At 42.7% G+C, this 23477-nt stretch overlaps 1 protein-coding gene across 2 annotated transcripts in view; it reads left to right on the top strand.

Annotated features, from left to right (window-relative positions):
• The window catches only part of slc7a9 (solute carrier family 7 member 9), a 34925-nt gene that overhangs the window by 8784 nt on the left and 2664 nt on the right, over positions 1–23477 (top strand). Inside the window, exons 3-12 of one of the 2 annotated variants that reach the window (XM_028957050.1) lie at positions 4711–4858; positions 6510–6752; positions 7757–7882; positions 9590–9689; positions 12054–12098; positions 12202–12325; positions 14941–15044; positions 15737–15833; positions 15919–16068; positions 16167–16341. In XM_028957050.1, coding sequence (XP_028812883.1) covers positions 4711–4858; positions 6510–6752; positions 7757–7882; positions 9590–9689; positions 12054–12098; positions 12202–12325; positions 14941–15044; positions 15737–15833; positions 15919–16068; positions 16167–16341 — 1312 coding nt within the window. The remainder of the gene's footprint in view (positions 1–4710; positions 4859–6509; positions 6753–7756; positions 7883–9589; positions 9690–12053; positions 12099–12201; positions 12326–14940; positions 15045–15736; positions 15834–15918; positions 16069–16166; positions 16342–23477) is intronic. The other variant, XM_028957051.1, reaches the window with a different exon arrangement.

Here is a 23477-nt window from a genome sequence, read left to right as displayed (position 1 = left end):
TAATCACATACACTATGTTTCAATGGGCCTTCTGTACTTTGGGTACCAGTAGTGACCCCACACCCATTGATTGCAGGGAGCATGGTAGATCATAAATAACTCAGGTTCACTCAGGTAAGGTGGAGTGAGACCATTTAGAGCTTTATTGGTCAAAAGTAGGATTTTGTAGACAACCCTAAATTTGATGGGTAGCCAGTGCAGTGATTGTAAGACTGGGGTGATGTGGTCAAATTTTCTAGTTCTATTTAGAATTCTGGCTGCAGCATTCTGAACTAGCTGGAGTTTACTCATGCACCTACTAGAGCATCCAGACAGACATGCATTGCAGTAATCTAACCTTGATGTGATAAAGTCATGGACCAACCTTTCTGCATTGTGCATTGAGATGATGTTTCTTATCTTTGCAATATTTCTATGGTGAAAGAATGCTATCCTAGTTATATTATCTACATGTGAATCAAATGAGAGACTGCATCGATGAAGACATCTAGATCCTTTACTTCTGTACTTGGTGAGATATAAAGGCTGTCCAGAGTTATGATGTAGTCAGACAGCTTACGTCTGGCTGCTTGAGACCCAAGTACAAGAGCTGTCCACTGTCTAATGTCCTTTAGACAATTCTGTTTTCTGTTCAGCTGCTGCCTCTTCTCTGGCATTGCTGATAAATACAACTGTGTGTCATCAGCATAGCAATGAAAGCTAATAACATGTTTGCAAATGACGTGACCTAAAGGTAACATGTATAAGGAAAATAGCAATGGACCTAGGACAGAACCTCGTGGAACACCAAACTGTACTTTATTATGTGAAGACAAATCAACAACAACATTTATTTCTTATATAGCCCAAAATCACATACAGTGTGTCTCAATGGGCTTTGACAGGCCCTACAGTTGACACCCCCCACACTTGACCCTTCTGCACACAAAAGGAGAGAGAGAGAGAGAGAGAGAGAGAAAAAAGAAAGGAAGAAACCTTGGGAAGGAGTGATACAGAGAGGGACCCCCTTCCAGGGTAGAGTGAGCCTGCAAATGGTGTCAGTGCAGGGTTGGGGATGATATAATAATAAGTCCTACAGTTGTAGGGTTGGAGGAGTCCAGGATGTAGTCAGTGTCATGGTCTAGATTATGTGTCCACAATGATGTTACTGGTCCATTTGAAGATCCCTGAAGCTGTAGTTGTAACGGTGGTGGTGGCTGTGGTGACCCTCTGGTTTGTTTTATGGTATGTCCTTGTTTAGCAGTTGTCAGGAACCAGGATTTATTTGCTGGTCTCTTCACTGGGGTCTGCCAGTAGTCTGGGTGCTTGATTCCGTGTCTTGGAGAAAAACAAACAGAAGCAGCAGCAGACGGTTGCACTGTACGACCGATACTGAAATATGTGGTTATAGCGGTATATTGGTGCTGTGACCCGGTACCCTAACTAGGACAGCCTAACTAGGGTGAATTTAACTTTGTCTGTGTCTAACAGGGGGACTCTGTGATAAACTGGACTTTATAATTGACACTGCGTCAAAGTGAAGTGAAATGAGGGTCTAGGATTTTAACAAAAAGCCAGAGAAAACAGATAGGTTTTGAGATTGGATTTAAACACTGAGACTGTGTCTGAGTCCCGGACACTGACAGGCAAGCCGTTCCACAACTGCGGAGCTCTATAGGAGAAGGATCTGCTCCCAGCTGTGACCTTCTGCACTTTTGGTACCAGTAGTGACCACGCACCGATTGCACTCAGGTATTGCAGGGTGAGACCATTTAGAGCTTTATAGGTCAAAAGATGGATTTTGTAGTCAATCCTAAATTTGATGGGTAACCAGTGCAGTGATTGTAAGACTGGGGTGATGTGGTCAAATTTCCTAGTTCTGTTTTTCCTGTGCAATTTCCCACTTGTGGGACTAATAAAGGTTTATCTTATCTTATCTTCTAGTTAGAACTCTGGCTGCAGCATTCTGTACTAGCTGTACTATCTACTATTTTGTTCAGCTGCTGCCTCTGATCTGGCATTGCTGACAGATACAGCTGTGTGTTGTCAGCGTAGCAATGAAAGCTAATACCGTGTTTGTGGATGACGTCACCTAAAGGTAACATGTATAGGGAAAAAAGTAACGGACCTAGGACAGAAGGACTTGTGGAACACCAAACTCTACTTTACTATGTGAAGACAAAACACCATTGATGCTCACAAACTGATATCGGTTGGTCAAATATGATCTGAACCATTCAAGGGCTGTTCCCTTAATCCCAATAACATTCTCTAACCTGGCAAGGAGAATAGCGTGATCGATAGTGTCAAATGCTGCACTCAGATCAAGCAGGATCAGAGGCCAACAGCAGGTCCTTAACCACTTTAACCAGCGCTGTCTCAGTGCTATGATGAGGTTTAAGTCCCGATTGATATACTTCATGGATATTGTTACAGTCTAGGTATGCGCTCAGCTGCTGGGCTACGACTTTTTCTAAAATTTCCAATATAAGTGGAAGGTTGGATATTGGTATATAATTCAAAAGCTGACTGCAGTCAAGGTCAGGTTTTTTAATCAAGGGTCTAATGACTGCTACCTTGAAACAAACTTGGTATGTGGTTGGTGCTAAGGGACGAGTGACGCAAGTACATTGATTTGACAATGAGATTAGTTTAATTAATTCATGCTCTTTAAGAGGGTTAAAGCGTTCTAACTAGAGAAGTATCTCCGCTGCTGTTGCTGTGCCCGAGGAACGACCTGGTCCAAGTTTCTCTTTCTCGCCAAGCTAGCATGAAACCATCATTCAAGGCGTCCACTGGGCACCCCCCATTTGGTTCCTCGCACCATCAAGGGCAATCTTTCAGACACCTCCAGAACACCTGGACTCTCGTCCGACTGGGCCCTCAACTGGTCCGCAGTGGCCATGAAAAACCAAGCCGACCAGTAAAGGCAACCCTGACCTACCACCCCGGAGACCAGATATGGGTCTCGACCAGGGGCCTGCCCATTTCCCGCCAAGAAGCTGGGACACGTTTCATTAACCCTTTCTGTGTCCACCACCAGATCAACCAGGTTGCTTACCAGTTGTCCTTACCCCATTCTCTTTGCATCAGCTCTGTCTTCCAGGTTTCCCTTCTATGGAGGGCACACACCCCTCCCCTGCTGTTGCTTCACCTCGCCTGGTGGACGGGTCCTGACATTCAACGTCCGATGCCTGCTAGATGTCCGGTGGCAGGGCCAGCATTTGGAGTATTTTGTCAACTGGTAGGGGTACGGCCCTGAGGAATGCTCGTGGGATCCTCGACCCGGAGCTCCTTCAGGAATTCCATCCCGCAGATCTTCCTGCCCTGCCTGTGCTGCTGTGTATCACATGTGACAATCACTTCACTTTCTTCTTCAGTCTATCATTGTTAACCACAACTGTGCCGGAACAGTGTGGCCACTGACCCGGAAGTGCTTTCACTAGCTGCCAACAAACCACCATAAAAAAGCGATGCACACAACAAACAAATGTGAACTCATTTGTCATTCATATTATGTATTTAGTAAGCTTTTTTGACCTGACTAAACCTGTTTCACGCTTCCCCACTGACTCAGCCAAATGCACAGTTCACTCAGTGGGGCAGTGGTGGCCTAGCGGTTAAGTAAGCGACCTCGTAATCAGAAGGTTGCCGGTTCAAATCCCGATCTGCCGAGGTGCTTCTGAGGTGCCACTGAGCAAAGCACTGTCCCCGCACGCTTTTTTGACATGACTCCTCTATGGATTTCCCCTTTGTTGCTTTTTGTTTGAACCTTCATATTACCGGCCTCCCGTTCAGGATCACGTTTTCACATCAGCCTCCGATATAGTATCTGGACAGAAACCACAGCCTCCAGCACGCTCCAGAACATGCCCACGTCAACTTGCCTGCTTTGCCTTGTCCCTTGCTTAGACGCACAGCTCTCTCCAGCTCAAGCCGTAAGTGTGCCACCAGGTCACAGTCTACATTGCCTGTCCAATTTAGAGGTTCAGGTGACTTTACATTTTTCATGAAACTCCTGGTACTTCTTAATGATTGACAGAGGTTTGTAACATTAAAGATATATTTATAATAGAAGAACATGAGCATACAATCCAGCACGTTCTTTTTTTCTTATTCTACATTCTTCTTTACTTCTTCATTCTTATTCATTCTCCCCCCCAACATCTGCACCTGTAACTAACAATGTGTGGGCCATTTTTCATTATATTTTTAGAATTAACTGCAAGCCAATTAAAAATGGACTACGGGCCGTATATTGGACACCCCTGCTTGCAAAATTTTATCGTATTCTCTGTCCAATTCCAGGACCTCACTAATCCATCCAATCAGTAGTAACAATGGGCGGTGTGTACAAAGGGCAGGCAGTGACAGAACCACTGAGATCAGACCTGATGTGAATAAAGTTTGATTGGTGTCGAAGCAAGGCTCAGCAGATTGGCAGGATATTCCGGATTTTTTTTCTATAAATTTGTAAACAATTCTAGACGGCTGTGTACGTGCTGCTACTATGGGTTTACTGATTGTACATTCATGAGGAACACTAATTAATGAAAACAATTGCATGTAATGGTTGCAAATTGAAAGAGATCTGAATACTTTCTGAATACAATGTATGTTACAGAGTGGTTTAGATTGACTTCTTAGACTCTTCATGATTTTGTTAAATGAGATTTGTGACACTGCCTAGAGTCTGATGGTTCATTGGATGGCCTGTTTTTGAAACTGCAGATTGGGCTGATCAGTGGCATATCACTCATTGTTGGCACCATGATTGGCTCAGGGATCTTCATTTCTCCTAAAGCTGTACTGGAAGGAACAGGAGCTGTGGGACCATGTCTTTGCGTTTGGGCTGCATGTGGAATACTGGCCACCCTGGGTGAGTTCTAAAAATCTCTTGGCCATTATTGATGTGCCAGATGTTATTAAACTTATTAATTAAATGATTTAATTAAACTTATTAATTCTGGCGAGCAGAGGAGCCCAACCCTGTTCCTGTCAAACAGTCTAACACTCCAATTTTTTAATTAAGCCCAAATGAGATTTTTACTTTATTTGTCATTCGGGGAACATTTAGCAACATGGAATAAGAATGTTTACAATATGGATGAACCCAATTGCAGGAGAGTGCAAAGGAGTTGGTTGATAAATTGATAAATAGTTGATAATAGTCAGCAGAACACTGCAATGTCCACCGGTGTTGGCACTTGTGTAATAATATAAGTGGACAAAGGTAGACAAAACAAGACCGGGCTTACTTTGAGGAGACAAGCGTTGAGTCTAATTAAAGCTGGGTTGAACTGAACACTGACCACAGCGTTGATTAAATACACCAAGAATCACCTGTCGCTGCCTTCCCATTCCCACATTCCCATCATGTTCCGCAGGTGCAAACCTGGACAAATCAATTTAAATTCTATGTAAACTGCTTACTAATGTCAACAAATATACTACACTACCAACAGAGGTGGAAAGTAATGTATTTAATTCAAGTTTTTTGGGTATCTGTACTTCACTTGAGTAGATTTTTTTGGGAGAACTTATTGTATGGCTTTCAGTTCACTACATTTGAAAGTCCAAATATCATACTTTTTACTTCACTACATTTCTATGAAGGACCTCACTACTCGTTACTTTTAATTCTGAAATTAGATTTTTGTTGCTGTGACATATCACACATGTGTAGTGGAAGAATTAAAAATAAACAGATTACTTTGTGCACAGCTCAGTTGTCTTTCATCCTACAACAGCGTTTGACCAATTCCTTACTCTAGAGGTTCTACAAGCTAGTCAGGGAAATTAGGTTTTTGTGTGTTGTGCCAATAATGCAAACATGCTTTGAAAAAACTTACTTATAACACTTAAGTAATTTCAAAAGCAAGTACTCACTATACAACTTTCACTTGTAGTGGAGTAACATCATCAGTGGTATCTGTACTTTTGATTAAGTAATGAAGGTGAGTACTTTGTCCATCTCTGCCTAACAAAAAAGGGGTTTTTGTGCGCAAATAATCATTTTTTAATTACAGTTCTTAATGTTTTATTTGCCAGCTTGTTTTTTATCTTTACTTATCCAGCAAATACCTTCTAGTCTCTTGAACAGCAAAATATAAAAACTTCCCATGATCATGTAAAAGATAGTTGAGGCCCAAATTATTAGTCCCCCTTATGAAATTAGACAACACTCTTGATTTCTCCATGAAAATGATCATTAACAGTAAGTGTTTGTTATTTTGCAAATAATTACTGTATAAATAAGTTTTATTGAAATATTAGCCCCCCTGGCCATAATAGCGTAGTCAACAGTGTACCCTTTCTAAGTCACAACTGATACCAATCTCTTAAAGTAGTTCTTTACTAGGTTGGCACAGGTCTCCTGTGGGATTATGGTCCATTCTTTTCATTCTTTCCACTTCAAGGAGTGGTTTAGGGAGTATAAATTTTACTCACTGACCACCACATACAGCCAACCTTAGGAGCAGTGCCTGACACTTCCTGTCTGCATAATGCTTGTCATTATCTTTGTGTAGGAGCCCTGTGCTATGTGGAACTTGGCACAATGATAACAAAGTCAGGAGGAGAGTATTCATACCTTACTGAGGGTTTTGGCCCAGTCTTGGGTTATCTATACTCTTGGACCACTATCATTGTGCTGAAGCCCTCATCCTTTGCAATCATTGCACTTAGCTGTGCTGAGTATGCCTCAGCTCCTTTCTACCCAGGATGCACTCCTGATGTGGTTGTCACAAAATGTCTTGCAGTTGCATCTCTCTGTAAGTCATCAATATCAGTCTATTTATTTATGATACTATCCAGGGCTCTAGAGTTTAACCAATTTGGATGCACATTAATTTCACAATTTGGGGGTGGGGTAGTAAACAAACTCCCTGTGGTTCAAACAACAGACACATATTAGGAACATATCGTATTCTAATCCAATCATGAAAAATGATTGGCCATGGTCCAGATATTCCTGTATGTTTGAAAGTGCATGTACTGCAGTCAGACAAAGAGAGGTGAGTAGCCTGGACCCGTCAGATAGGCAGGGTGAACGGATTAGAAGGATCATGCCTGAACACAAGTACAGTTTTTAAAAGCATAAATCTGACATTAAAAGCCTGAATCTGACAGATGCAGACTAACATTAATGTACTAACATGCTTTACGCATGTGATTTTAACATTTATTAACATAATTTTAATTATTTAAAATTCGTCCATTTTGAAACTCAGCATCTGACTTCTCATTTACCATGCAAGCCCGAGCCTGAGTAAAATTGAAATTGAACAATGAAAATTTTAATTGAACAATAAAAAAGCACAATGCATCTGTAAAACACATTACATGCAGCAACAAATGTAATGGCCAAGTGTCCCCTATCCCTGGTGCCTCTTTTTATTTTATTTACATTGTTTTAAGTTAAGCTCGATGAGGCACTTTCAGCACCAACACATTTTAAGAGAACATTTTGCTAATCAGATTGTTTGTTATTTATTTACAAGTCAATATTGCCTATATGAACAGTGATTTAAGAAGAAGAAAACAATATAAACCTGTAAAACCACTGCTAAAAAAATTGTTGCACTAAACTTTTGTGCTGGTGCACCTAAGATAGTTATTTAGTCTAGAGCCCTGACATAAGTATCAAGTACATTGTCTGATATAATGATTTTTGCTCTGGTTTGTCTTTAAGCTGTATGCTAAGTTGAACTTTAACACATTTACACAGATAAAGTATGAGTTATATGACTTACATTCCTTGCTTTTCTCCCTGCAGTGCTAATCAGTATAGTGAACTGTATGAGTGTGAAGCTGGCAAGTTACGTACAGAATATTTTCACAGTAGCAAAACTCTTCATTATCCTTGTTATTGTGGTGGCTGGGATTGTCCTACTGGCACAAGGTAAGCAGCAGTGTGGGTAACTAATATATTACCTGTGGTCTCAAGCGTGCCTTGCCTAGCATTCAACACATTTGAATGCTACTACTTGAAAATCCTCAAAGATTTACATGAGCTCAGTATCAATAACAACAAGGAAGTATACAGTTCCCTAGCCTGTGGAACAGTTCAAACACACTCTGTAGCTCTGCAGAAGGAAATCAAATACAGTGCATTCAGAAAGTATTCACATGTATGTTACATCCTTATTCCAAAATAGATTAAATTAATTTTCCCCTCAGAATTCTATACACCCGGTAAATTGGATTTAAGTCTGGGCTCTGGCGAGGCCACTCAAGGAGATTCACAGAGTTGTCCTGAAACCACTTCTTTAATATCTTGGCTGTGTGTTTAGGGTTGTTGTCCTGCTGAAAGATGAAGCATCGCCCCTATCCAGGATGTCTCTGTACATTGCTGCAGTCATCTTTCCATCTATCCTGATTATCCTGCAGCTGAGGGTTTGATTAGTAGATGGTTGTTTTTCTAGAAGGATCTCCTCTGTCCACAGAGGACCTCTGAAGCTCTGACAGAATGACCATCGGGTTCTTGGTTATGTCTCAAACGCCCTTCTCCCTGAGTCTAGGTGGCTGGCCAGCTCTAGGAAGAGTCGTGGTGGTTTTGAACCATCAACCACTTACGGTTGATGGCGGCCACTTTGCTCATTGTGACCTTCAAAACAGCAGACATTCAATAACCTGTGCTTTTCTTGGAGGTCTACAAACAATTCCTTTGACTTCATGCTTGGTTTGTGTGCGGACATGAACTGGCAACTTTGGGACAACAGGTGTGTGCCTTTCCAAATATGTCCAACTGTTTTTTTCCACGGATGAACTATAAAATCAGCTGCGGAAACATCTGAAGGATGATCAGAGGAAACAGCATGCGCATTTGTGTGTACAATTCTGTAGAAACTTTATGCTATAAAAAATGTGGAAAAGGTGATGTACTGTGAATACTTTTCATTGCACATATGCCCACATTTTCATAAGACATATGAGAGCCAGCCAGAGGGTCCGGGTCCTCCAGTGGGAGGACACAGCAGGGCAGGATCCCTGTGGTTGCCACCGTCTGCCCTGCCTCTTCCACTGATGGTACTGCTGGGGCTTTAAGTACATAGCCCGTATTTAGATTAGGTGCACCTGGAGATGCACACTGAAGAAACGCTTCCGTTGTGGCTTCCAGGTTTTGCGGCTCACCCGGGGACAGTTTCACACCGTGGCACGAGGGCCAAAAACAGTAGAAATAAAGGGGAGAACTTAAACAAACCCGCAGGCATGTGGCGATTGCCAGAACTGAGAACAACTTAACACAGCAGCTGCAGTATCCACAAAAATGTCCAAATTTCCTTATAACCAGCCCTGCAGATTGGTACCAGGTGCATTTCCAGGTGCACCTAATCCTGACACCACCAGGGGCTTAACCCAAGAGGCCCTTAAAGATGCACTGCACCATTTACATTAAATGACAGGGTCAGATGGCAAACAGGAAGTACACAAAACATGTACAGTATTTTAATGCATTAAATATATTTAATTAATAGCAGCAATTAACCCATCAATTTTGACAGTACTAATTATACTTAAATATCTTATAGGCTATACAATGTTTTAGGCTAAAATATATATATATAAAGGCATTATGGAAGGTTTTATTTATGCTATGTTTTTACAGGAAATACAAAGAACTTATCAAATTCTTTTGAAGGAGGTACAACTTCTTTTGGTGCCATTGGACTGGCCTTTTATAATGGACTCTGGGCATATGATGGATGGTAAGAAAGTCACTAATCAGTACTTCCAGACAATCACATCTCAGTCCTGTCACTAGCCATTTAGCACATGAGAAAAATATTAATAAGGTTTGGAAAAGACTTTAAAAGATTAAAGGCTTTATTCTCAAATGTTGGGCCAGTCTCCAAGTGATTTCATGTTTTATTTCATTGTAACCTCCATTATGCAAACAAAAATGCATTGTATTATAACCAAGCATGACTGAAGTGTTTCTAATCCAACAAATTAATATATGAATTAGCTCTCCATCTGTCAGAGTGGATTTCTTGATGGAGTTCCCCAGCCAACACATTTAAGTGGGGCCCATATGGGTTGGATATGGGCTGGTGTGGGCTGCCCAGCTGGGTCTCATTAATTTTGTCTTGGGGTTCTATGGTGGCCCCATGTGGGCAAACCCATATTGGGGAGCAAGAGTCATCACTGATTTACCCATCATCATGAAAAATACTTGGACCAACATGGACCTCACTGTCACGCTGGTTTGACATGGTGAGGCAGTAGGACGCATATGCACGACATCACAAAAATGGGGGAAAATGACAGGGCAGTTTTATACAATCAGACATATTTATATTTACATTTACAGCATTTATCAGCCCTTATCCAGAGCGACTTACAATCAGTATTACAGGGACAGTCTCCCTGGAGCAATTTAGGGTTAGGTGTCTTGCTCAGGGACACAATGGTAGTAAGTGGGATTCGAACCCAGGTCTTCTGGTTCATAGGCGAGTGTGTTACCCACTAGGCTACTACCACATGTGAAAACATTGCCCCTGCCAGAACGGATCATGACAGTACCCTTCCTCCTAGGCACGACTCCCGGCATGCCAGCCAAAGCAGTTCACGAAGGGGGGGAAGGAAGTTCATACACAGAATCTTTTTGAACATGAATGGAAAATTAAACGAGGCGAATAGAGCCGAGATGATAGAAGGTGAACAGCTGAGATGAATGAAAAATGACTAATGACTGATCCGGCATTCAAGACGGACGAGTGGCCACATGGAACCAGTACCCTGTTCGCCATCCACAGGCACCCACTGCTCCAGTCAGTCTCCGGCTCGCCACGCTGAATGGCCGCTTCTCACCTTGAACACCACCAGACATGAGACCATGGGGCGGATCCGTAGTTGCCCCTGCCGGAATAGATCATGACACTTACTGGCTTTTCTCCTTTTAAATTTTCTTTGTGTTGTGTTGGTGGTTCTGTTCTGCTTGTGGAACTTGAAGAAACTTATGTTCCAAATGCAGTATGTTCAGTAAACAGTTCAGAAGTCTGTTTACTGTCTCTTCAGTAAAAGAAATGAGTTTGTTTTTATATGAAGCTGTAGGACTGGGCTAAAGAAATTTTCTCTGATGTAATATCTTTCCGATTGTCCAGAGAGAAAAAAGGTCCATCAGTCCTGTCTCATGCCAACCATAAAGCATCCTGAGACCATTCATGTTGGGGCTTCTTCTCATCCAAGGGAGTGAGCTCACTAAATACTTTGCCTATGAACACAACCATGAATAAAGAATGGTATCAAAACATCCTGCAACAGCAATTTCTCCCAACCATCCAAGAACAGTCAGGTGAAGAACAATGCATTTTCCAATGTGATGGAGCACCGTGCCAAAAGGCCAAAATGATCAAATGGCTTGGGAAACAATTTAGGGTCAATAGAAACTACCCTGTTCTTAACTCCAAACACTGATCCAAGCAGGGAGCTTTTGTTGTGATGGCTGAATTTCACACTCTTGTCTTCCCTTCACTCCCACCAATGGTCCTGAAGGTTTACGCTTTCATGTTAACATGCATGAAGCAGCTTTTGATGATGACAACAGTGAACAAAGAAGGTTAATGTAAAGGTAATTGTGACTCTGAAAAAGCAGAATGATCAAAAACACTTCACTTTTTTCTGCTACGAATTTTTTTCTTGGAATCTTCAAAATGCCTCAATCTTAGTCTCCATAACCACCAGATGTGTTCAAGCTTTTGGGTTGTATCAAAGATACAGTACAGTGAATATAAAAAGTGTACAAACCCCTGTTAAAAATACACTTCCTTTTGGCTGGAAGTGTATACATATACAGTGGCAAGAAAAAGCAAGTGAACACTTTTGAATTTCATCTCTTTATGCTTTAATTTGTCATGAAATGTTATCAGATCTTCTGTTGTATACCATTTACAAAAATATCAAATTTTTCCAAATAAGTGTTCCAATATATACAGTATTGTACACAGATCCCTCACACATCTTTCTATGAACTTTGTAGTTAAACTTAACTATGTAGTTACAATACTTTATGCTATAAATATATTTACTATCATATTAGAGCTGTTATTAAATTGTATATGCTTTTTCAGGAATCAGCTGAACTTCATAACTGAAGAACTTATAGATCCTTACAGGTAATCAGTAAAAATATTTAAAAGGTAACCTGATATGTAACAATGAACATCACTGTAATTCCCTATTGTGAATAATTAAGATGAAGGCCCTTTACAATCTCAGGAATCTTCCACTGGCTATCATCATTGGGATTCCTTTGGTGTCTGTGTGCTATGTGCTGGTCAACATTGCTTACTTCACAGTCTTGACAGCAACAGAGCTGCTGCAGTCTCCAGCTGTAGCTGTGGTAAAATACACTCAACCATATATTCATTGTCACATAATACACACATGCAGGCACCATCAGTTACAGTAACTCACACTTCCTTAGCAGAGAATATTGTCACATTGCATTGTCACATTCAATTATAGAGCTGAGACATAGAATAATTGCCATATGGGAGGTAAAGAGGCAGAATCTCACCAAACCAACAAAATAACATACAGAAGTAAAATGCTATATATACAGTATACTGTTAGGGGTCACCATAGTGGATCAGCTGCACTGGTTGTCCACATAATTGATTTCAACCCACCATGTTTACCTGTGCTTGAGACTGGCACCAAGAAACACACTGTCACGTGTGTTCATAGTAGCTGGGTTGTATCAAAGATAAAGTACAGTGGATATAAAAAGTGTACAAACCCCTGTTAAAATTATTTTTTTCTGATGCAGAACAATGAGACCATAAAAAAACATCCCTGTATATAAGATGTATAATTCAACTGAAAAGCAAACAAATTATTCAGGGGAAAAATACTAAACATTATAGCATTTAATTAGATGGTGTTATTTTAGTTGTATTATTGTGCACTAGGGCTGGGGTGATGGATCAAAGCCATTGATTATCAAAATATGCGCGTGTTGCCAGATGTATGATAATTATCGTATTTGTACCATAATTTTACCCTCTGTGCGATGTACGATAAATAATTACAAAAATCCCATTGTGTGCTATAATTTTACCCTTTATTTCATTAGCATGACAAAGTACAAATATCTGTTTTCATCTGGCTGTGCAGTCATCTCAGGTGCATTTACAGCCAATCAATGCCCAATGTAACACATTGTTAGACACAATGTAAACAATGATGGTTGCTTTAAGTGCAGATTTGCATGGCAAAGTTGCAGTTATGGAAGACATAAAGAATAAGTAATATCACCATGAGACGTACAGAAACGAATAGGAGAAAAACCCTAACCTGTGGCTAGCACCAACAGTAAAGATCATTTATGAAAGATGTGGGCATACTTTAATGTAGAAAGAAGTTGGGGCGGAGTGGTATTTCCATATTGCAAGTGGGTGGGGTGTAGCATGCTAATGATGTGACAAATATTTAAGCAGTACCAAAACACGTCACCCCCGCACCCCCCAACCACTCCAAAGAATCCCTGGCTGCTGCCCCTTCTCCTCGTTTGATAGGTTGATGAAATAGGTGGCTTTGTGACTTTGTTCAGAAGTACACCATGGTGGCCTGCTGGCTCCCATTGCTTTAGTTTATTTTAATATAAACAATAAAACACTTTCGGTATAGAAGCCCCCAAATTTACATTGGTTAGGGTATTATTTCATTTGAAAGCAATTTTTTATTTAATACTACCTTTGTCATTACGTTTACTTGGTAATTATCTTGTACGTAAACTAATAAATAAGAATGTATAAATTGCTATATTAAGCAATCAATGTGGAAATAATTAAGAATCAGATTAATAATTTAAAAATAAAAATTTTTACCTGGCCCTGTTGTGCACACCCTTCAACTAATACTTTGCTGAAGCATGTTTATATTTCATTAAGTATTTTTATGTGTAGCCATTTAGCAGCCTACCACATTGGCAATATTTGACTACTCTTCCTTCCTAAAAAAAGATTTCCAAATATTTAATACTGTGATCCCCATAGTTCACCCCATAGATTTATGTCAACCCATTTGGATTTATGTCTGGGCTTGGCTGGTCCATTTCAAAACATAAAATATCTTCTCGTGAAGCCATTGTTTTGTTTATTTGGATGAGTGCTTGGGGTCAGTGTTGCGTTGAAAGGTGAAATTCCTCTTCATCTTCATGTTTGTAGGACAGTTTTGGACAGGTCTTCATAATTGTAAAGTTCCAAGAAAGGAAAGCAACCCAAATGACACTGCCACCATGCTTCAGTGTTGGAATGGTGTTCTTTTTTATGCAAATTGTTATTTTTAACCAAACAGAATTGTGTCCAACCATAAGAGACTGTAACATCCCACATACATTTTTTCATGGTACTTTCATGGTTTCAACTGTAGAAATGTTTTGAAATACTTTTTGTTTTGTAAACTCTCTGCAGAGAGGGCAAATCGCTTTCATGGTCTGCTGCATTGTGCCAGTTCTGTACCCAAAAACACTGAATGCTGTAATTAAATAAAATTGTGCTTCAACCAAGTATTAAGGGTAGGCCATCAGCAGACTCATAACCAGAATGTTGCAGGTTTAAATCCAGAACCAGGATGACACTGAGGTCCTATGTATCATGTAAGCTTTAAAACCCAAATAGAAATCATGATAGTGCAATAGCAGTACAGCAGTACTATACATCATGTATTGATCCAAGTAGAATACAGGGTTACACCACTGCTATACAAATTAGACACCAAACATTTCATTGAATTAAATTCTCAACATTTCATTGAATGAAAGTGTTTTATTCTTAGAATTTCTCACTTCAGTCTGACACATATGATACTAACAGCCTGCTTAAGGTTGACTTTTGAATATTCTTGTTGAATATTTGAACCCCTCTTAGTATTAAAATATACTCTATATATTTTATATATATAACAGCATCTGATATGCAAATATACATCTTTTATTCAGTCTGTAATTTACAGACATTCGGGGACAAAGTTCTGCACCCTGTGTCATGGATAGTTCCTTTATTTGTGGTGTTCTCCACATTTGGTGCTGCCAATGGTAACTGCTTCACGGGTGGGCGGTAAGCATTTTTTGTTGTTGTTGATTTTCATTTGTAATGAACAGGGTTGAGAAAATTGAGGATTTATGATTATCTATCTTGTCTAAAGAGTACTTATGAAAGTGAAAGAAAGTGATTGACATTCTGATACACAGCACAGCACACAGTGCACACCTATTGATTACGGGACAAGTGGTTAAGGAAGCTGTCCCAATAGGTGTGCACTGTGTGCTGTGCTGTGTATCAGAATGACAATCACTTTCACTTTGTTTCACTTTCATAAGTATTCTCTAGACAAGATAGCTAATCATAAATCCACAATTTATAACCATTTCTATGGATATTGGTCTTACTGAAGTGTGGTGTGAACTGAATCCTGCGACAATTTATAACAGCTCTTATCCAGAACGAAGTGAAAGTGAAGTGATTGTCATTGTGATACACAGCACACAGTGCACACAATTAAATGTGTCCTCTGCTCTTAACCATCACCCTTGGTGAGCAGTGAGCATGTGTTTAAGTATTGAAACTGTCTACAGAAGATTGGGGACAATGTTCACTCTGACTTACAAAATATCAATGGGAAGCAGTTTACAATATCTCCTGTTTGACAAAAATTATCACCTGGCAGACATTCTATCATATTTGTGCCATATAACTGATTGTCTTTTAATACCTTTATATGATATGCATATTCATATGTTCTTACTAAGGCTAACCAATGTGGCTGGACGGGAAGGTCACATGATAAAGATTCTATCCTACATTAGCGTTAAGTACTATACCCCAGCACCTGCCATCATATTTAATGTGAGTGATACAATACATTGTAGATTATTTTGGTGGTAGGGGTATATTTGCTTAAAATGTGAATTGTCTTTGTATTGCATTTCAGGGAATTCTGGCCATTGTTTACATAATTCCTGCAGATATCAACACCCTTATTAACTACTTCAGCTTTGCCCAGTGGGTCTTCTATGGACTCACAGCCCTGGTCCTGATTGTGTTCCGTTTTACCAGGAAAGAGATGAAAAGACCAGTAAAGGTAGGGATTGTACAACGAAATCAAGTGATTATGTCAGAAACAGATTTTGTCCTCAAAGAGAAATTCTGCATATAAGATGGTTTGTCATGTTTGTGCAGATTCCCATAGCTATTGCTGTGCTGGTGGTGGTGGTATCTTGTTACCTAGTGCTGGCTCCAATCATTGACAAGCCTGAGGTGGAGTACCTGTACTGTACACTCTTCATCTTGAGTGGCCTGCCTCTATACTTCCTGTTTGTTTTCCACAAGTTCCACTGGACCAGAAGAATTATGAGTAAGCACAAACACTTAACAATGTCATACAGGACAAGCAGATTCATTGTGTAAATTGCTCCCCCTGGAGCAATTTAGGGTTAAGTGATTTGCTGAGGTACACAATGGTAGTAAGTGGGATTTGAACCTGGGTCTTAATAGGTGAGTATGTTACCTGCTAGGACACTACCACCCTGATAACAATCCTAGTCTACCAAACCAGACTGCAATCCATGTAGGCAGGACCCCAATCAGATGAGGAGGAGAATGCAGGGACTGAGAATTGAGTGAAGGCAATAGATATAGACTATTGGCATAGGCATAAACTATGAACACTACACAGATGCCCCACCCGATGTCCAGGTTAGCACTTAGAGGTTTAGCATGACAACAACATAACATATGGTTATGCCAATATTGGTAATGACAAATATTTGTATTCAGCTTAATGTTGAGGTGGAAGATGCATAAACAAATATGGCTGGGTAGAAGGTGATGATGCTGTTAAAGTACAAATGTATCAGAAGTCCCAAGGAACATTGCTGGACAAGTAAGAAAAAACAGATTAAGATTGGTGAAGATGTTGGAGCACTTGAATCATTTGAAGGCTGTTTTTAGCAAGTAGAGGGTTTTTTTGTTCCCTATGATGACTCGGTGACCCCAGAAATCAATACAAGGTGGTGCTTATATTGAAATTGAACATGGTCAGTGTACTGTAATTATGACCCTCTGCACGGCCTATAGTTTGTACAGTATGTACAATGTGAACGTGAACTAAGCTATCACTACATCAAATCTTAAATATCACATCCTAGCCAAGCAGATATCTGATGCAGAAAACGCTCCTTCACCTCGCCAAAGGCAGACCACACTGTTTAGTTTTCCTCAGAGATGCATGGACAACTATACAAACGACAAACTTTAAATGGGTAGCTACAGCTTGCAGGCCAATTTGCTTGTAATAATTTGTATTGTGTCTATTGACTGCATTTAAATAGCTTTCTACTACTGTAGAGTGAGAAAGCTAACATGGAGGAGACATTGAGATAGATTAGCTTGGTTGCACTCACTAGGGATTACTGGAAATAAGTCAGTAATTACAGTTTTCTTGTAATTGTAGTTCTGTATTGCAATGTTCCATTCACACTTAATTAAAATTTAAAATATTTTTTTATTTCATTCTAAATGAAACTAGGTGTAAGGTTATTAATGACAGTCAATATTTTGAACAACATTTAAAAATAAACATAAATCTGCATTGTGTCACATCGGCTAGCTGAAGGGTGATGGAAGCGCAGAGGCGGGACATACTGAAAACAAGGATTTATTATTAAACACAAATAAACATGGAGCCCCTCTCGCTGCACATCACTGCTGGCAGAGCGGCCAGCTTCTCTACCTGCTCTGCCCAGGAAGGTGGTCCCGGACCCTTTGGCAACCGTTTACGGCACCCCTGGCTGGTACCTTCTTGGAACATGCAACCCCTCTCGCTGCACGTCCCCACTGGCAGTGTGACCAGCTTCTCTCCCAGCACCGCGCAGGGAGGCGTCCCGGACCCTCCAGCGACCGTTCACTGCACCCCAGGCTGATGCCTTCTGGGCACGTGCAGCCCCTCCTGCTGCATGTCCCTTGTGCCAGTATTGGGGCTTCGTCAGACCATCTGGCTAGCCCCTTCTGTGTCCCAGCTAGATCCTCATGCCTTCCAGGGGGCTCTGTGGCGCTTCGCCCTTCTGGTTGTGGACCAAGGCCCAGGCCTGACCCGCTCTCCTTACCTGACCCTTCCCCACCCACCCTCTCCTCAGGAGGAGCCCCCAACCCAAACTGCACCCCCCCAAAAATAAACACATTGGTGTGGTGGTGGGGCAGGGTTCGATCACTGGATCAGGCTCTGGCTGATCGAACTCCGCCCTCCCAAAAACCCATCTTGTCTGTCCCTCCCTGCTGCCAAAGGGCTGCACCCCAGCCCCATACTGATCCAGTCAGACGCGTGAGGATAGTGGTGATCTTGTCCGTGTCTGAGAGGGAGGGAAGAGCAGCAAAGTACATGTCACAAGATGTTAAAAAAGACTGGCATGTATCTGCTGCCCCGGAGAAGGGCCCCAGGACCATGGGTATGTCCCACATGGAGCTGGGTGCGTTGCTGGAGATGGTCGACGTCCTTTACAGCAGGTGGGGGTGCTGGTGCTGCACTGCCATTCAGCTGGGGAATGTCTGGGCAGAGGGAAGGCGTGTCCGCTACTGGAGCTGGAGAGACGGATTCCCCGCAAGGCAGTCCCGGCAGCGCAGTTCCTGGCTGGCGACCTCCCATCGCTCTCTTCCACCAGCTTACTCCCGTGGCGCTGCCTTTCTCCTCGCTGTCCGGCTCTCTCTCGTGGTCCCCAATGCACCTGCGGAAGTCACATGGGTCGTCACGGGCCTCTCAACAATTGCGGACGGGCACGATGGGCGGAGCCATCCCAGCACCGACCAACCAACTCGCGTCATAGTTGCACTCGGAGAAGATCCTCGGGTCGCATCCTCTGCACTCGCTGCCCACATCACTTCCTCGCTGCCACCAATGGCATCGTCCTTGCTCCGCCCACTCATCCGCCGGCATTGCCGCTTCCGGGTTTTGCGGACTCTCCAGGTGTCGACGTCAACCTCCGTATGGCCGGGGAGAAATTGCTCTACCAGTACATGAGGGTCATATTCCGGTCCTGGTGCGTCTCGCCGCGGGTCTCCTTGACCCCACGAGTGTCCCTCCAGCGCTCCCCACTGGTGCCCCTACTCACTCCGGCTGGCCGCGTACCTCTCCGTGGCTCTCCTCTGCCTTTTTGCTCAGCGCTTTTGGTAAGGAGCTGATGGGGGAAGGAAGCACAGAGGCGGGACGTACTGAAATCAAGGATTTATTATTAAACACAAATAAACACGGCACGATGGCCGATAACGAGAAATAAAGGGGATCAACAGAAACTCAAGAACTCAGAACTCAAAACGCATCCGTTGCCATGTCCAAAAAGAAGTTCACGTTCAGAAAAGAAGTTCACAAAAATGTGGGAGACGCCGAAGGGCGGAAACACAGCACCTTATAAAACGCCGTCCTGATTGGGCACAGGTGGCATCAATCCTGACACATTGTCTTGTCCTATGTTGATAAGAATATTAAAAACAGTATGTTTCGACAGGCTTAAAGATGAAAGAGTTACCTATAACACGTATGAAATTAATCAAAATTAAATATTCTATTGACAGCCCTATTAACAAAACATTAAGACAAAAAAGTCAGGAGAATATTTATAGGTTATGCACTACATATATAGTGCATCACTTGAACTGTAAAAGTAAAAATATTGTCTAATTACCTCCATGTGTTTCCATTTGCATCTGATTAGTACCCTGTCCCCCTGCAAATCATGCATGTCTGACCACCGGTTCCTTTCTGTGCAGACCTCCCACATCAGTGTGTTTTTTATTTGTTATTTGATGTCTACTAATTCAAAGAAATGATGACCAGGGTAGGAGTCATTGTTTTTGGAGGTGTAGTTTTAGTTGGCTCTGGTCACGTTGTAAGTCGCTCTGGATAAGGGCGTCTGCCAAATGCCGTAAATGTAAATGTAAATGTTTGATTTAGTTGAATCACTGATCATAATCATTCAAGATGTTTCTTCAACAACATTTTCTTTCGAAAAGATGTTGGTTCCACACTATACTTTCATTTAGTAGCTTCAGCAATCTCCTTAGATTTTTTCATTTTTTGAGACATGCCATTAATTTGATTCAGATTAAACAGATTAACATCTTTTCCATGACCACAGGATGATCCACACAGTAGTTATCCAATGGAATACCTATTTGCTTTGTTAAAGCCTAAAGGTGATTTATTTTTTGGACAGGTAGTGTGTGATCTATATATATATATATATATATATATATATATAGGGGCTATATTAATTCATTATATGATTTATGATGACTGCTCAAAATCCGCGAAACCCGGAAGCGACAGCGTCGGCGGGTGAGTGGGCGGAGCGAAGACGTTGGCGTCGACAGCAGCGAGGAAGTGACGTGGGCAGCGAGCGCAGTGGCTGGCAAGGCTCCCCATGGATTGTGACGACACGGACGATGAAAGCACGGGAGACGCGAGTTGGGCTCCGCCCATCGCGCCAGTACGCAATCGTCGCAAGGTCTGTGGGGACCCACGTCACTTCCAGGGGGGTTAGAAGCGACAACGGCGGTGTCCCTCCAGCAAGGAGGTGGGCAGGCTCCAGCCCGAATGGCCAGAGTACTGCCCATGGGAGTTGATCGCACCCTGGGTCCAGGATGTCCGCAGTGTGGACGACACTCGGAATCACCGGTGGGAGGACATGGATGACGTGAGCGACAATGACGTCGATTTTCGTTGGGTGGCCGGGGCCGGGATGGCTCCACCCATCGCGCGCGTCTGAGATTGTCGCGACATCCGTGAAGAACCACGTGACTTCCGAGGGTACAAGGGTACGTCTGCCTCCAGAGGGGTGGAGCACCATAGAGCCCCCTGGTAGGCATGAGGACCCAGCTGGGACAGGCAGAAAGAGGGTCTGCTTGTCCCAACGGACGCAGAAGGGGCTAGCTGGATGGTCTGGCAATGCCCCTTCCTTGGCACCAGGGGCATGCAGTGAGAGGGGCTGCACGTGCCGAGAAGGCATCAGCCTGGGGTGCCTGAAACAGTCGGCAGAGGCTCCGGGACAATCTTCCTGCGCGGTGCAGGGGGTGGCACAATACGTGTCAGAGGGGACGTGTGGAGACAGGGCCCGCGCGTACCCGGATGGATCGGGCCTGTTTTTCGTGTGCAGGTCCGAGGGTCCAGGGCCGCCAAGCGGGACCACGCCGGGGAGCCAGGCCGAGGGTCCAGGGCCGCCAAGCGGGACCACGGCGGGGAGCCAGGCCGAGGGTCTGGGGCCGCCATGCGGGACCACGCCGGGGAGCCAGGCCGAGGGACAGGGGCCGCCACGTGGGACCACGCCGGGGAGCCAGCCCGAGGGTCCTCCAACGGGAGGATTCAGCAGGGCAGGAGCCCTGTGGTTGCCGCTGTCCGCCCCGCCGCCTCCACTGATGGTACTGCTGGGGCTCCGAGGACGTAGCCTTTGGAGGGGGGGCTCTGTCAGGATTGACTGCAGTTGTGCTCAACACCGGTGGCCAATCCGGATGGTGCATAAATGCCAGAGAATTCCGCCCCTTCGGAATCTCCAGCATTTTCGTGAACGCGCTCATGAGCTTGACCTCCAATAGTGAATGTATTTATGTTTGAGTTCTGGCAATCACCACACACCTGCGGGTTTGTTTATGTTCTTTATTTAACTGTTTTTGGCCACCGTGCCATTGTTTCTTTGTGTTTATTGTTTGTTTATTAATAAAACCCCTTCCCAACATGTCACACCTCTGCACTTCCTTCCCCCGTAAGTCCGTAGTCGTGACAGCTACGACCTGATCAAGATCAGGTTTTTTATATCATATTGAACCTCCAGCTACATGCCAGGATCACAGCTCAGAGTGAGACAGATTAAATTAGGGTGGCTGGGTTGGAGTGGTTGTGGTAGGATGCCTGGATACATATCAAGTCCAACAGTGGCCCCCACAGTCTGTCTAGGTCAGCCTAGGTGAGATGATCACAGTATTTGTAAATTTAAATTTTATAGTATGTTTGGCTAAACAAAATATGTATTTAGCATGTATTTAAATATTGACAGTGTGTCTGACTTTTGAACAGTAGAAAGTCTGTCCCAATAATGCCTATAATTTATTAATTCATGCTACCAGTAAGAAACCAGAATGCAGGGAAGATCACACATGCAGTCAAGGGGCAGTCTATTTTGAAGTTTGTGTGTTACTTTTGTATATATAAATATTGTAGTTGGTGCAGAATTTTTTACCACATTACTGTTCTGTTTATACTGCATTGACTGCAACATCCCCTGCTTTAGAACAAAACTTGACTCGTTAGGAGGCCTAGCGGTTAAGGAAGTGGCCCTGTAATCTGATGGTTGCCGGTTCGAATCTGCGATCCGCCAAGGTGCCACTGAGTAAAGCACCGTCCCCACACACTGCTCCCCGGGCACCTGTCATGGCTGCCCACTGCTCACTTAAGAGTGATGGGATAAATGCAGAGGACACATTTCACTGTGTGCACAGTGTGCTGTGCTGCTGTATATTACAATGAATATTATATATATTACTGTATATTACTTTCACTTTCAAACCAAAAAAAATTGTGGAAATCACGCAATAACCCCGTCAACATTTACAAAATCCCATAAACCTTTTTAACAGCCATCCAGGTCAATATTTAAATTCATTCTAAAGACAAGATCAAATTTTTTAATAAAAAAGAAAAAAGCAAGTAATAAATTTTCCTCAAATTGTATTTCATTGCAGACAGTACGAACACAAAATAATTCCAGGTTTTTCTTGTCAACTTCATTTGATTTGTAAATAAATATCCATTCTTGCCATTCAGGCTTGCAACACATTCCAAAAAAAAGTTTGGATAGCATTTACCCCTTTGTACAGTTCCCCTGTCTATTAACAACAGATGTTTAGGCATTGAAGAAATCAAGTGACTAAGTATTGCAGGTGTTAGTTTGTCCATTTCTCCCTGCAAGCAACGTTTTAGGTGTGCAACCGTATGGGGTCTTCGTTGCCTCTTTTTACGTTTCAAAATGCCCCAAACATTCTCTATAGGAGACCAATTAGGGCTGGAGGCAGGCCAGTCAAGTATCTGCACCCTCTTCTTATGCAGCCGAGCCTTTGTTATGCGTGCAGTATGTGATTTGGCATTGTCTTGCTGAAATAAGCAAGGGTGTCCCTGTAAAAGAAGGAAGCATTTGTTCTTCTCAGCATTGATGGTGCCATCGCAGAAGTGCAAGTTACCTTTGGCGAAGGCACTGATACATCCCATACTATGAAAGACCCTGGCTTTTGGACTTTTAGACTCTTTCTTTTCCTCTTTGGTCCGCAGCACACACAGTCCATTTCTTCCACAATGCACGTTTCCACTGCACAATGTACCATTCTAGATGCCTCCGAGCCCAGAGAAGTTGACGGCGCTTCTGGACACTATTTATGTAGGGCTTCCTTTTGGCACAGTAAAGTTTACCTGGCATTTCCTAATGTAACTACGTACTGTAGTGCTTGAGAGTGACT

The sequence above is a fragment of the Denticeps clupeoides genome, chromosome 16 (assembly GCF_900700375.1).
Source record: "Denticeps clupeoides chromosome 16, fDenClu1.1, whole genome shotgun sequence".
In the NCBI taxonomy this organism is placed as follows: Eukaryota; Metazoa; Chordata; class Actinopteri; order Clupeiformes; family Denticipitidae; genus Denticeps; species Denticeps clupeoides.
This window is presented reverse-complemented; position numbering and strand designations above follow the sequence as displayed.